Raw genomic sequence first — 16,803 nt, forward strand, 5'->3', positions numbered from 1 at the left:
TAGCATCAGATGCTTCTTCCCTACGCAAAGGTCCCAATACAGCTTCCAAAATTCTTTTAAATCTGGAAGACACACAGCCTTGAGTACAAAACAAACATTCAACACCTGGAGTGCAAGAGTGGCAGAACATCTTCTGCAGCCTAAGTATTCTAGCTAACCATGCAGGAATACACAATCTGTTTTTCACCCCTTCATGCTGCTGTAAAAAGAAGATTCTTTCAGCCATAGGAACATGACCCAAAAGTTCAGAAGGCTTACATAAAGCCAGGATGAAAAGCAAGGATGATCTAGGAATTAAGCATATGCTTATGAGTTTAATGCAATTGTTTTTAAATATTATTATTTTAAAGATTTTCTTTACATCTTGTGCCTATAGTGCAGCAATTCTGTCCTTCCATGTTATGGATACAAACTCCACTTATGATTTGAGAATAAAATAATAATTAGCATTTTCTATTTAACTTGTCTGTTTAAATACCTCCTCCTTCATAAGTTCTTCCCGTCATGGAAAACACTGACTGAAGTGAAAGTGTTCACTTAAAACCATTTTATAAGCAATTATATCATATGCAATGCATTTTCATCACTGAACAATGCAGAAAATATTTTTGCACATAGAATTTACAAAAACACTAAAAATAGAAGTCTGAGGATCATCTCAGAATGCGAGGCAAAGAACGCACTTATAACCAAGCAGCACGAACGTTAGTGGGTTTAGGTCTCTGTAATGCGCCACTGGCTGAATCAGACACGGGTTTTTCATTCCTCTGGCTCATTGTACTTGGTACAGCGGATGCTCTTGAAGTGCCTCCTGTTAACACACACACAGAAAAAAAAGAGTGAGAATGCTCAGTACAACAGAAGACTTCACGCTATATTAGTACTGCAACACTTATTACCATAGTTTCCAGAAAAAAACCCAAATCACAGTAAGTTGAATACAAACTCAAAATGTTACGAGTTGTTTGTAAATGGTCAGGACAAAGAATTCAAGCCTATGCCATAGTGCTGTGGTTCTTTAACCTGATCTATGGAGACACATGATCTACTTCCAAGTATTACAGACACAATTTCTAAGAGAAACAAGGCTACTATCAAGAGATTTACATTTTCTGAATGAGAATTTGAAACTTCTTTGGGGTTCTTGTGTTGGTTTTTTTTCCTTCTCTTCTCCTTTCAATAAAGGGCACTGGCAAAATGAGAAATATTTCTTTACAACAGTGATTTTTTGACCTTCTTGGGAAAGATGATTAACAAGATAAGTTATTAGAAATTTAGGATGGTAAGTAAACAATTCATATGGTCATCATACTTTTAGTATGATTAAAAAAATCACTTTAATGATTTCTGTGTGACAAATGATCAACCTAAGGAAGATAGAGAAAGGAACTTATTTGCTATTGTTAGCAGTAAGTGTTTCAAAATTCTGAATTATAGAAAAATAAACACACGCAAAGAAATGCAAAAATCTGCAACTTCAAAGTACTTACTGGAAGGACTAAGCTGGCTGAAAGCAGATTTTCCTCTTCGTACAGATGGTGAAGAATTTAGATAACTCATCTGGCGCTGATAGTCCATCAATTGTTCAGAACGCCTCATACCAGCTGTTGGTTTCACTGCTTCCAATCTTTTCAGGAAAGCCTTAATATTGAAGAAAAATATCATCAAGAAAGAGAAAGGATGAACAAGAAGCTACAAAACAAACATTCACGAATTGATTTTTATTTGAACTGCAAAAAACCCCCAAATTTTTAGCACTGCACAACACGAACTCCTCCACTGGTGACCAGCATAGGCTATTCTGCTCACATTCAATTCTTTTCTCCGTGTTAGAAGATGACACAAATAGTAGGTGTCCCTTACATATCATCAGTTCTATGTTGAGTACGTCTTTAGTACCCCATAGTTCTCTGTACTTTATGATAACTTGAAACAACACATCTGTTTGGCAATAGTAAAGGAGGTGGAAGGATGGGCTGCACTCTTCTAATCCTACCTTTGGTTACTCCTCTCGTCTAAATTTCTGGAAGGATGAGAAGTTTGGTTTTTTTTTTTTTTTAATCTTTGCTTTGCAAACATACTTAGACCATTTTATATTGCAGAGAGAATTACTGACCTCAATCTGTGAAAGTAATGTCAAAAGGAAAGCACAAACATCCACTGGACACTATTTGTTTTATCCATAATGTAATTTTAAAAGATTCTAGTTGAAATTATTGTTATAGACATCATTCCCTCTTGCTGAAATTAACCCTGGCAATCATGCAGCAAGCATTAAATTAGAACAGCTACTCACATAGTATTTTTAAGATACAGACAGTTTCCCATTCTGCATAACTACTTCTACTTGAAACAGGATTAAGAAATTTCCATAATCTAAAAAAAGAACCTGATGGCAGGACAAATTTGGAAGTACTCAGCTACATACAACTTCCAATTAACAACTTCACATTTTTAATATATTTCACCTCCAGTGCTTGCCTTGCATAGATCTATACATTCCCTCTGGTAACTAATTTCAACTCATTTGATGGCCTACAAACATTTGGCAATGACAAAACCATTGCTGATCAGGGTTATGACATGTATCCTATCAATGAGAGACAATGCAAACTGCGATTACACAAGTCTCCAAAGTATTAAAAATACCTGTTAATAAGGATGTATTATTTAGATGCATACTTACACAGCAGAAGTCAAGAATCTGTCTGTATAGCCATTAAACTGCACTTTGTATGAAACGATCGTTCTTCCCCATTCCCAATCAGGTACTGATTTTATTTATTTATTTATTTATTTAAGAATTAAAAAAAATTACAGAAAGTGACTTAGGAAATAGTATAGTATTCACAGGATGTCAGTTGTCATTGTCTAGCTGTAATAGGAATCTACAAAGTCTCAATAGTTCATGCATGGGCATTGGAAACCTGCACAGAGTTCACAAGGGAGAAAGGACAAGTGATTTTGGCTCAGACATAATATGTCACAAGTGCTTGCATCAAGTGCCAGTCAGTTCATCATCAAGTGGAAACACCTAAGTAAGCAAAAGTCAAAGGAAGGACTTCAGCTAGAAATAGCTCTTCACTAAAGCCAGTTGCAGAACATGAAATGGTAGACTTGTCTCTAAATGTTATATCCAACGTTTTACTCACAACTTCATCCGCATCTCCTAACACAACCTCATACATTTAGACTTGCAGAGATCACTTATTTACCTTCAATATTAAAAATGGAAGCCCTCAATACATTCAGTTCAATCACAAATGGATTGGGTAAATTGTAGAAGTGACTTCCCTATGAGAGTTGAGCATGTTTCAAGTCTGCTCTCCAACTGTAACAGCCTCATAGAATTTGCACACCTTAACACTGCACTAATTTCAAGCTTGATTCTGAACATATAATATTTACATATGCCCGCTTTATTCTAGTTTAAATACAATTCTCTGCTTTTGCTTTTATGCCTGTATTTTGACAATTATCAAGTCCCCCTTACTAAAGCAAAAAAAAAAAAGAGACCTCTCAGTACTAAAACATTACTTTTTGAACAGGTTAACACTGGACTTGATACAACCCTGAGCTATGGAAAGAGCAGATATAGATTCTGTGGTGCAGAAGTGCTCTAAGAAAAGCTCCTCTAGAGAATGAGAGAATAGCTCCTGTGGTTCGCTTGCCCTCTGCTGCAAATTGTACCAAGGGCACGTTAACTTACACGCTATTTGCGGTTGTGAATTTTGCAGTTTGGAGAACAGCCTGCTGCATGCAAAAATGAACTCATCAACACATTGAAATGGCAGTCCTGACCTACTAAATCTGTAACCTGGAACTAATCCGATTGTTATGTTTTTATTAACAACCCTACACTCTTGAGGTCCTTAACCAAGGAACTATCTTGTACAATGGTACAAGTACCTTGAACAAATGTTCTATTTCAATTATACATATAAATCTACTAATTCTTTCATTATGTTCTTGTTTTGAGAAATGGACTGAAGAACACTGCCACCTTCCTTGTTCTTTTGAAGTGCTAAATCTCTGGAGCCTTAATCCTGCACCACTAAAGTAAATAGAAATTTCGTCATTTATCTTAGTGACCAAAGAATCAGATCACATAACATAATCCAGGTGTTCAGAACCAAATATATGCTCCTTATCAGATTTAAGGAATAAAAAACCATCAGTAACAGACACTAACGGCAGGAATGTCATTAGTTGCTCTAAAACGCATTGTAGTTCCTCAGAGCTCTTGATTCAAGCTCAATACATATATAATACCATATCATTGATGACCTCCCAGCTTGGCAAAAGCCTCCCAAGGCTTCTATTTCCCCCATCTTCTTTTACTTTATTATAATACTGGGTTTACAATAAAAGTAGACTAATAAAAAAAAAAGAAAAAAATCACAGAAGGTGTTCCTGCATGATTACCTTCTAGGAATAGGATAATCCTTTATAAATCTAGGCATCTGGACATAGATTAGTATCTATAAAGACACTAAAATAAATATCGTCAATGACAGAAGGAAATGTCAGATTGCCAACAATTGGAAAACAAAGGAAGTCGACACTGTATCCAAAGATTGCTGCTATACAATGGGCCAATATAAATGCTGCTAATTCAACTTGGGGCATACCAGGAGAGCACTAAAGCTAATTCTAATGCTCTCAGTTAGAAAAAGGGGGGGGGGCGGAAATCAGTACACACTTTTCTGCAGCTATGTTGAAAAAGAAAGAAAACAACACTGAAAATGCAGCACTCCTAAACGAAGTTCAGAGAGAAGGTAAAAAAATGTTACTTTTTCTTGTTTTACTTTGCTTTTTAAATGCATGAAGGCTTCAGTTTCACCTCCTTTGAATCCTAAACAGCTGACTAGTGTGCCTTGACAGCTGTTCAAATTTATTTATATTATGCCTCCTCTAATGTCACTGATGTTAGTGACCACACCGTCCCTTTGCAGAGTCCAGGTGGGGGAAGGGGAAATAGATAACAGTGCATTCAAGGACATGTTTCTGTTCTTACCAATACAAGTATTTGTAATTTTCTTCAACCGCCAGTTGCATTAATTAGCTTTAACTTGTCAAAGTCTAAATGTCAAAAAACTCTGAAGTTCTTCAAGTTTCAGAAAAGTCTTTTTAACTGAACTACTATCAAGTTTACGTGTGGCTGGCATCACCACAAAGTAGGCTAAGAGTACAAAAATTAAAAAAATCCCACAAAATTGAGCAGTGTGCAAAATAACCAAAACTTTCCTTGAACCTGTCAATTAGTCAGTCTTTATTATAATTACCACAGCGGTGTTCAGGAATCTTGAGTCTGAGTCAGGAATCAGCAGACCACAAAAAACCTGACCACAAAGAGCCTATAGCCTAAATACTATGATCACAGAATTGCACTATATTTGCACTGTATTGCAGTACATTTTAGCCAGGCACATCTGCGTGCCAATCCCACATCCTGATAGCTTCCCCTGATGAGAGGGCCATAGAAGCATCTTTTTTTTTTTTTTTGCATTGCACTTTGTAATCTCAGGAACTACCATCATTTTGTCTTTAGTCTTGACATAAAACGGCTTTGAACCCAGTAAGTGAAAATACCTTATAAAACCCTGTGCGCTTGAGTTTCTAAGGAGCCACCAACCCAACACATGTATTTCTGAGCTCTTAAGAAGACCCAGAAGACTACATTCTCTTTCACAACTGAATTCCCTACAGCTTTCTCCTCCAGACTGAGACCAGTAAGGCCAAACAACCTTGGTAGTCTTTCTACATAAGTACATAAGTACCCAGCATCTGAGGCCTGATGCTTTCAGACTCGGGGGTGGTCCTCGGGAATGGGACAAAGGGAAGGCAGAGAAACAGCAGTGCAGAATACATCGAGGGAGGAACGTACAAGATGCCCAGGCACAACCCTCATGGACCAGTACCCTCCCTCTCCTGTTTCTTTCCATGCCTAGAAGTTATCTCCCTGGTTGCGGCATGACACGGATGGCAGGGCAGGTGCAGTGCAGCACAGGACTGAAGGCTGTGGCTCAACCTTATTCTTTGTATGTGGTGGCAGCCAGCTAGGGGGATGGCCAGAGGCACTATCCCTCCCTTGCCCTTTTCTCCCCACTCAATTACCCCAGCCCATCAGTATCATTAAATCAAGTGGAGACAAATGAATATACATTCATTTATAGCAGTACAGTACTTGCACTTCTAAAGGAGGTTCAGGTTTTCCAGCAAGACAAAGGCAGCCCATACTGCAAGAGAAAGCAAACAGTTTGGCTGAAGGATCTTTGTGCTGGTAGAGGCCACAATGACTAGAGCAAGTGGTGGGGAGAAGCATTAACGACATCTACAGCACAGACAACTCGAGGAACCAAGTAGATGAAAAGAGAAAGACAGCCCTTGCAGAGAAACACAGTAAGTGATTTTTTTTTATTTGTGTGGGAGGGTGGCTATACTGGAACTGGGATCAGAGTTGGATCTGTTGGGCCTTAGGGTACATTTTGGGGGAGTATGAGGTGGGGGAATGAACAACATGGAGAGTTATGTGCCATGAGTCATAACAGCATGGGGTAGGAAGAACGCACAGGGATGCGTGGGAAGACCAAATATCCACAAAAAAGTAGAATACCCTCATCCCCCTTGATCTAAGGTTTGAGAGCTGCTGTGCCATACCTGTTGAGATCTTCCAGTGTGAACTCAAAAGGTCACTTGTTCCCCAGGAACTTGGCTGAACACAGCAGCTTAGCTCACTAAAGTCATCTAACACCTAAATCCTAGTCAGAATTAATAAAATGATGAAAAAAAACCCGACAGAAAACACAGAGATACGAATGACTTCTAAGTTTAGGTGAAGTGACTGAAGAATGCTGTGGTGGCTGCAAATCTGCATTTCAAGGTCCCCAAATACTTACCTGTATATACCAGTATAGATTTTTTGCATCACACAATAAACCATTAAAAGTTTAAATGGTGTGTAGTGTCTGGTCTATGAAGTTGAGTATCTTATTCATACTGGCAGGAATAATGATTAATATGTCAATACAGACAGAGACACATATACGCAGACATGGGAAAAAAGTAACACATCAGTCACACTTAGGTCCCTTTCCACTGGAGAGGAGACGAGGTTGAGAGTATCTTCAAACACAAGACTAGAATGTTTTCTGAATCAGCAGCATCCTCTATCGGCAAGAGACACACTCTGGTCTTGCCAGCTCAGATAAGCAATCAAAAGCAGGTTCCACTTACGAAAGCACACAGTCAAAAGCAGCAAGTACAAAATTTTGACATTAATTTTACAGCGATCTATTTTGCTAATCGTGCTTTTTCCATAAATTGGTAATTGCTACCTTATAACTACTCTTCTTCAGAGCAATGCACCTTTTTATTCCATCATAGCTCTTTCTAGCAGAGTCTGTGGGAACAACATATATTCCCTGTACCTCCTTGCACCCTTTCACAAAGCTAAAGAGCACCAAACCACTTAGATTCCCCTGTAATTTCCTAATATTTGTATTACTTCCCCTGCATCACCTCTGATGCCAAATGCCTCCACCAGAAATCAAGCTGTCTTTCTGACAACAGTAAATACAGGCATTACTCCAAGAATGTTCTAGTGGAACAAGTGAAAATTTACACAATGTGTTAACCTCAGGACAAGAAATTATAAAAGCTGTAATCCAACAGGGAAAAAATAAATAAATCTCTGCATCAAAACTATTTGACGATTTGCACGGACTACTGTTGTAGATTTCTACTCTTGAATTATTTACAAAACCCTGCATTCTTCTCCAACAAACATTTCCCTAAGGTATATCAGGCAGCATATCCTCTATGCAGTACCTCAGGCCTTGTATAATAAAAAAAATTCCTGTCAAGTAATAGAAGAAAGATTGATAAGGAAGTTCCATGGAATTCCAGCTCTTCAACCTACAAAGGTGAAAGCTGCTGACCAGAAGAAAACAGCAAGTTCATAAAGCACATACTTTTAGCTATATAAAGCAAAAAAAACTCATCAGTGGGCAGAATAGGGCAGCTCTTTCATTTACAGTCTCTGAGAAAAGCATGTCATACTTGTAATCCCAAAAGGTAGTACTAGCAAAATCAGTATGTTACAACTGTGATGCTCTAGGTGCACATACACTCCAAACAGAATAAAAAAGTAAACAGAATTGCTCAAAAATGATAGCAATGTAAAACAAAACGTAAGAGCTGTACTGATGAATCACTCTTCTGAAAAGAAGAGCAGAATGTATGATCCTTAGTTTGGGGAAAAGAATAAACCAGATGTTTTTATAGTCTAAAATAGCACGATGTCCTAACATAAATTCTAAGGAATGATTCTGATGTCAAACATGTCCACTCATGTTGCTGACAACAACTAAGGCATAAATGAATAAGTAAATGAAGGATATTATTTCTCAGACTACAAGCAGCCACTATTAATCTCTAACTCGTACTAAAACAGCAACATGTGAAATGACTCTATGTGTTTAGGTTTGCTGAATTTTTGATCCAAAGTTGCAAAGGCAAGACATTCTTGGACAAAATATTGCAATATATTAAAAGAGAAAAGGCTTGTGGCTTTAAGTAAACAGAAGTGTATTGTAAAACATTATATACATTATTATTACAGTAATCATCTATTGTTATGTAGTACAGCATATTACTATTCGATCATAAGTGACTGTGACACAGCACTTCCTCCCCACTGCGTAAGAATACACTCTTATTATCAAGAGTGTATTATCATCATGTAGAAGAGCAAGTCCTGCTTTCAATGTTTTAAATAAGCAAAAAACAACAAAAAAACCCAATCCCACAACACATGAAGAAAGCCCTCCTACGAACCTAAAACCACTCAAGCCTAAAAACATTTCTTCCCCAGACAACGAGAAATATCACACATCTTTAACAAGTACTTATGCCAAATTCTTTCAGTGTATGAAGTATAATGTTCTTTTGGTCAACTGTAGTCTAGCGAAGCTGGGGAGAAAGTTTCCTACTTCAAAAAGTTTTAACAATCTAGATGTCTGAAAGTTGGAAGAAGTAAAACCTAACAGATTTTCCTGAATAGGTGTGCTGGTTTTGGCTGGGATACAGTTTATTTTCTTCATAGTAGCTAGTATGGGGCTATGTTTTGGATTTGTGCTGGAAACAGTGTTGATAACACAGGGATGTTTTAGTTATTGCCGAGCAGCAGAGTCAAGGCCTTTTCTGCTTCTCAGCCCACTCCACCAGTGAGTAGGCTGGGGGTGCACAAGAAGCTGGGAGGGGACACAGTTGGGACAGCTGACCCCAACTGACCAAAGGGATATGCCATACCGAATGATGTCATGCTCAGCAATAAAACTAGGGGGAAGGTTGGTGGGGGTGATGCTGCTCAGGGACTGGCTGGGCATCGGTTGGTTGGTGGTGAGCTATTGTTTTCATTTGCATCACTTGTACTTCCTGGGGTTTATTTCTCTCTCTCTTTGTTATTTTCCTTTTCATTACAATTTATTATTAGTATTATTATTATTACAATCATAGAATAGTTTGGATTGGAAGGGACCTTCAAAGGTCATCTAGTCCAACTCCCCTGCCATGGGCAGGGACACCTTCAACTAGATCAGGTTGCCCAGAGTCCTACTAAATTACTACTGTTTTATTTTACTTCAATTATTAAACTGTTCTTATCTCAACCCATGAGTTTTCTCACTTTTACCCTTCCAATTCTCTTCTCCCCATCTGTGTGGTGCTTAGTTGCCAACTGGGGTTAAAACACAACAATAGGTCAATTACACTTTCTCCATGTTGAATCTCTCTCTCTGTCTATCTATACAAAAGGAAATTGCAACCTACACTTCCACAGATGACAAAAAGGGAATAAATTACTTCCACTATGAATTTTCCAAATATTTTAACTGTATTTTATCTCCTTTTCAAACACACTAAGGAACAACTAGGAGATACGAAAATATCATTATATGTATTACAATTCAATCACTAAAAATATCTTATTCAAATCAGTATTATTTTTGTTACTTGACAACTCTGCCAATATCCTTATAAATGAGTCTGAACTTCTGTTTTCCACTAAAGTAAGTTATCATGATTGCCATTACATTCAAATACTGTGACAAGTAGAGCGCTACAAATATTGAAAGAGACGGATAGCTATGAAATGAGTCAAAAAACAAAACTGACATTCACATTGTATCCTCTGTATTTCAAATATAATGGGTTTGATGCTATCATATTGATTGCTTTATTTTTTGCAACCCTGTTCTTGAGAGACTCGTAATCGTGATACATGAAGCAGGATGAATAGAGTCAGACTGCTATCCAAAGTTATGAGCGTGTTAACAATGGTTGTTCCTCATAAATTGAATGATATTAAAGTAGAGCAAACTCATATAAAGTAAAATCTATTTTCATCTGAAAAAAGCATCATTTTTTCCCCCAAAACAACCCCATGAACAATTATGCAAACAGCATAGTAAAGGAAATTAATTGCAGACTTACTGCGGTAAAGCTCCAAGTGCTGCCTTACCAATTTTGTAAGTATTAGCCATAACTCATCTGACAACAAACAGTCCTTCTCAATTTACTGATCCAAATCAGTTCTCAAAACTTACCAGGTTTTCTCTTTCAATTCTTTGCTGCTCCTTTTGCCTGTTGAGGGCACTGTGGTACAATTTAGGAGGTGGTACAGCTGACTTCTTCAATGTGGTACTTTTTGGCTTTGCAGACTGTCTGGACAGTTCTTTTAGCAACCTTTGGTTTTCCCGATCAATCTGTCTTACTTCTTCATTTGTGAAAGAATAATTTTTCCTTGTTCCTTTAGATGGCTGATCGATGGTTAGTTTTTGTTCTTTTTTCTCCAGCTGTAGGAAAGCTTTAAAATGGCAAAACCCAAAATACTCAGATTAAAAAACCAAACCAAATACAAATCTTGCATTCTATTATTAGGATTTATTTACAGACCTGAAAAAACAAGGCACATTTCACCTTCCCCCATCTGAATTCCAGATTTATGCATTTCAGAATTTTTCAGGGATGCTCAGATGTCCTCAGTACATTGATTTTACGCAAGTTTCACCACAAAAATCAGGTCTCATTTTGGCCTTAGTTAAAGCCCATCTGCTTCCTTCTCACTAGGAATCCCCCTCCTCCCCATTTATGACTGGTAATCCAGAGGAATTGAACAGATGTGGTGAACAACTGAGCAATACAAGGGAATCAGCAATATGCACACAGACACTCTGTAAGCATTTGTATAGAATATTATCTGTTATTTAGAAATCAGAATATAAATCAGTCTTACATGCACGGTCATTTCTTCTGCATGGTCAGTGTTCCTGATCCCCCCTTTGACTCTGATCGCCCCTGATGTCTACCTTTACCAGTATGCTTGCCCAGCTTCTACATTGACACAATATGCTCAGACTTCCATCCTCATATACTTTTACTTTAGTTACTATGGTACCAGTAATCAGCACAGGCAATTATACATATATGCTAACGGAGCTACTGTTATACAGCACTAAAGCAACATTGAATATAATCATCATCACAGTGCTATCATTTGTGGCACCAATATAAGCATCAGAGAAGTTTTCTAAGCAACAGAAAACATAGCTTCAGGAAGCCAGGACTAGAAATAACTTACAGAACCAAGAATTAAACCATAAATTAGTATTTAGATGCTTGCACATGGAAAGAGATTTCAACTTTGCTCCAAAGATATCTAAAATATCTGTCTCAGCTGAGAGGCAGAACAGAAATGATGCTTCAGACAGAAAACTGACACTGGGAAAGCATGACTTCTGTGGGAGACACAAAATGCATTTCCTGAATTGATTTTGTTGATCCTTTGCTCCTGAAGCGATCCTACATCATGTTGGTGCAGGAATTGCAAAGGCAAAGATGAAAGTTAAATTTATTGGATGGAGAGAAATGAGTGAGCATATATAACAGAAGAAAAACCACTGGGGCCTGGCAATTTAAAACAGTAAAAAAAGCAACAAATTAAACCAGGATATGAGGTTTCAAGACAAAAGAACGAAGAATGCACACTTAAAAATAGACTGCAGGACAGACTTGCACAATTGCAAGATAAGATAATAACTGGAAAACTTCACACTCAGCCAGAGCCAGCTATGTTTATTATAGTTCCACTGGAGCTTTGCTATTGACCTATTTCTAAGCCTTTGATTTCTAAAGCTCTGCAGCAGATCTTCTGGCAACTGTTTTAAGAGCTTTGCTGTCATGGTATTACCCCATCAAACCATTGCATTATCTATGGTACAGGAATGGTGGTACCAGGTTAGATCAAACAGATTTTTGGAGCTGAGACACAGAGGAAGCCTTACTCAAGCCATTCCCCACGTTCCTCCAATATCACAGTGCCTCCAGAAGATACCCCTCACTCTTACCCCTAAAAGCCCCACACAAGTAAAAGAAGCATCCAAAGCATCAGCTTTGAGAAAAGCAGGGGAAAAAAAAAAAAAACCAAACAGGCATGCAGTAAGATTTCCTCAGCAAACACTTCCACAACAGCAATTTTTTGGCGAGGGATGTCTCAGGCAGCCTTTAATAGCTTAAAAACCTCAAAGATATGCTCAAAATGATGAGTGTGTTCTTACCGAAAGATTTAATTTCATTTTGTTTTGAAGTATCTCAACTGAGTTTATTCCAGAATTGATGCAAGAAAATATTGCTACTGTCTTTGAGAAATTTAGAAACAGTATCCAGAACTCAAATTCCAAACAGCTCATGAATTTCAAAACCCCTCTGGAAATTAGTACCATCATTACTAGGCAAGAACTGGCCCTAGGCAGCTAACTGTGAGGTTGTCCACATTAGCAAATATTGTTTTAATTTGTCAAGAGAAGATGCAAATCACCTCAAAACCAAGACACAATGCAAAATAGTAGCACGCAGATCAAGCGTGTCAACCAACAAGTTAGTAAAGTATAAATGTCTTGAGAAGCATCTTTACAATTTAGTAAGTTATTTCAAGGGAAAACTAGTACAGCCATGAACACCATTTAAGGAGACAAACCTGGGATGAGACTTATCTGGATACACCTACAAGGGACAAAAAGAAGTGCACAAAAAAAACCTAGAGCCACACAATTCACACAGTAACATCAAGCTGCAGTGTACTTCTAAGTAAAAAATAATTAAATATATCCTTATGGGAACATGCAAAATCAGCACTGCATAACACAGTTGGAAGAAAGTAATCTGAACAACCATCTGAAGGAGATATTTATTATATATCACACTACAAAATTGATAATTGTATTATTACGAAGCTATGAAAGATGATTTCATCTTTTGCCTTACATCCATAGCATCTCACAGGTTAAGCAAGACTGCACATCATATGCAAGAATGGAAATCAGGTTGTGGCAAAGAACAGTTGTTCAACTGAAGTCTTAACCCAGCTTTGTGGCACCAATGCTACTGGCGATGCAATCTTTTACAAGAGACATTTAAACTTCTGAATAACTGTCAGTGCAAATTCCAAATAGCTCTTTTCTTTCTGTGAAAGGTGGGAACTAGTCAAATTCAATTTAAAGCAATGGCATTCTGAATGAGGACATTTTAATTAGAAATACAGCTTTCATGTCTTCACTGGTACATGGTTGCTTTAATTCTCTATAAGGTAGCTGGTTATACTTTAGTGGAGAGTGTATACTCTTACAATGCAGCTATGAACTATACCCAGTAAACACAGATTAAAAATGCTTTGAGATAAATAACCATCAAGGTAATTACTTATCTTTTGACTTGCTCATTTTTCTGCAAAACGCCTGTCAGCTGTGATAAAAAAAAAACCAAACAACAGAGCAATGACATGGAACACACACCTCTCCCTTTTCCCTCAATGCTGGCCAGTAAATGCTTTTAGAAATACTGATTCAAGGAGCCCTGCAGTGACTGCTACACACGAGGCTCAACAAGCACTGCGTTACTTGGTCACTCAGATCTCCTCGGGGGCAGTGGTATGCAACTTCTGCAGCATTAAACATCACCGGTATTTTACCAGAAGCTCTCAGGCAGTTAGTGTGAATACATATCTATGAACACTTCCATGCACTGCTCTACTGGATGCTACTTCTTATATATGTAAGTAAAGCATGACAAAATTTTACTGACTAACTTTACTCTCATCTTCCAGCTTCTTCAGTCACATCTCCCCAACACACAGACTTTTTTCATTCATCTCTTATTTCTTCCTCCTTTCCTTAGCCTCTTATAAGTCTTTTTACTTTCAATATATTTTCCTTCTACAGTGCCTCATCCACACCTTTTATCACCTCACCACAAAGACAGCCTTTCCCACTTGCGGCAGGCAGAAAAGAGACTCCAGCCCACTTTCTTCAGTATGCTCTTTATTCTTAGCCTCATTATTATTTATACTTACTTAGTGTAGAAACTGACCTTACTACTGCCAACAGCTTTCTGACAACTCTTGAGGTTAAGGGGCTTGCTAACAGTGATAATACCAAATTTATTATTATATTATTATATATAAACATATTAATGAAGAGAAAGAATTGTTAAGATCACCATGAAGGTTCTGCTGGGAAGTTATTCAGTGAAGCCTGAGCAGAAGACTGCCAAAAACCAGTAACTAATCTCTCGATACGCTCTTGAATTACAGAAGACATTAATTTTGCACCAAAAGTTCAGACCCAATACAACATGTGCAGCAGCAAGTTTTCTTCAAGGGGATGAGGTGAAAAGATCAATCTAAAACTCTCTAGTTCCTCACTAGTTTCTTCAGTTCCTCAACTGATCTTTTTACAGTTAGCCTCCTGTATGACCTAAGGAAGAACCACATTTGAAATTTCACAAGTAGCTCTTTGCAGGAACAGTGCTGCAATACACCAAGGCATTGGATCAAATAACACTTAAAAGTAGTCGTTTTGCTGTTCTTCAAGCTGGTAAGTTAATAAATTAAAGTTGTGTTTTACTTAGTTAAGATCTATGTTAAGGAAGAATTTAAGCTGCAAACACCACTTCAAAACAAACCGTAACTGACTGAAGCCTATCCATAGATAACCTTTTCTAAATCACAGCAAATGCAATATTGATCTCCTTAGGAACGGTGCTACAGGAGAGTTTAAAAGTTTAGTAGAAAAAAGACAAGCAACAGAATGCATACTGTGTCATTCAGTGAAAGAGGATCACTAATACTACAGGGTAAGTGTTTGTTCCTAACAAACAAGCAGAAGGCAGGGGACACACGTGAAATCACTGCTCCTTGAACGATACTCAAATAAACCGCAGCAGCAATCTAACGAAGTAGTGAGCAAAAGGTTCTGCAGGTCTTCCTGAAGCAGGGGTGACACTACTTCCATGGTCCAAAATTAGGCTTCTGACCCCAGAACTTCAAATCAGCAGTAATAGTTTCCACTACTTCCAAAGTTATCTGGCTGAAAAACTGTCCAGCCTGCACTCTGCAAAACACCACTTATACAGCATCATATTCCTATTCTCTGCACACTTATGATGACAGAAAATTATGTAATCCACAGCAGGTATGTATACCCAATATGCATTGAATGCACTTCAACATTCACTGGCAACAACATTGCTCTCATAGCAAAGGCAGTTAGTGTCTAAGTGAGGTCAGCACAAGCCTACAAAACCAGGGACAATTCACCATCAATAAACAAAAAAAGAATCAAGATGCCATGTAAGAGGTAAATGCATTTATTCTAAATGCTATTAAATACTTTGGGTACAGTTAGTGTTATATAACTCAAATATTTGAGTTTCAAAGTTATTTCAAGAATTTATTCAACAACGCACTCACACTACTCTTTAATCACAAAGCATAAGTGTTTGAACGGTTTATCTGACTATTTCTGCAGTGGCCAATGACAACATGAGGCAACACTACAGTTTAAGGTTATGATTTAAGGTTCTAAAGAGTTTGTAAGTCTTGGAACAATTAAATATGATTTACCTGTAGCTTCATACTCTATCAGTGGGTAATAGGTAATTTAACTAAATCCCTACTTACCACTTCATTGTCAGCCAGACAATAAATCAATAATTCGGGGGAGGGGAATAAACAAGCAGCAGCATTTGCATAAAGACTTGCACAGTGTGCAGTTCTACTTCTCCTTTACCGGTAAGCAGTAAAAGAAAATTCTCTGATATTCACAGGATTTCTATGAAAGCTGGTTTCCATGGAGAGACACCTGATATTCTTCTAAGCAATAAACAAGCTGTTTATTGCTTTCAATTTGTAAGCATTGAAGTGACCTTGCAGAGTGAGAAAGGCTAAACCTTATATAAAATACAAATGATAATTAGCAAGTAAAATGCATGAGGACAGGATGATACAGCTGTCCTAACGGCATTAAGGCTAAAATCAAAATCATGCCTGTTTCAATGTATCTGTTGCAATCCAAGCAGAGGAAATGCATTAAATTGTTTCAGTGCTTACATTTTTGAGTTTGCCTGGTGTTGTGTTTTGTTTTATACTGCTCCACTACCACATCTGTAACACAACTGAAAAATACAAAAGGATTAAATCACAGTTCTTCATAATGTCTAACAGTTTAAATCTAAAACTACTTCCCTGTAGTATCTCTAAACAAATATTTCTTAGAATATCCATTATTTCATGTCACAGAACTCTTTAAAAAAGATTTTGGAGAATTAGTGATTTGATGGTTGAAGAAAAGGAGAACGTGCTTTTCAAGTATAAATTTTCCTCTTTAAAAAATCATGCTTAAATAGGGCTGCTAGTTATTTCTTGATGTCATGAGAAAGACAACAGACACCTCACAGGTGGGGGGGGGG

General features: G+C 37.6%; 1 protein-coding gene across 1 annotated transcript; it reads right to left on the minus strand.

The window, feature by feature from the left end:
- Window positions 1-358: 358 nt before the first annotated feature.
- Window positions 359-10,861, minus strand: LOC104074235 (UPF0501 protein KIAA1430-like; the record flags this gene model as incomplete). Its single annotated transcript, XM_009574293.1, has 3 exons — window positions 359-811; window positions 1,491-1,641; window positions 10,608-10,861. Coding segments are annotated over 3 exons (533 nt in total), but the record flags the coding sequence as incomplete, so codon positions are not given.
- Between the last annotated feature and the right edge of the window lie 5,942 nt (window positions 10,862-16,803).

This window comes from Fulmarus glacialis, unplaced genomic scaffold, assembly GCF_000690835.1.
Source record: "Fulmarus glacialis isolate BGI_N327 unplaced genomic scaffold, ASM69083v1 scaffold16673, whole genome shotgun sequence".
NCBI classification, from domain to species: Eukaryota; Metazoa; Chordata; class Aves; order Procellariiformes; family Procellariidae; genus Fulmarus; species Fulmarus glacialis.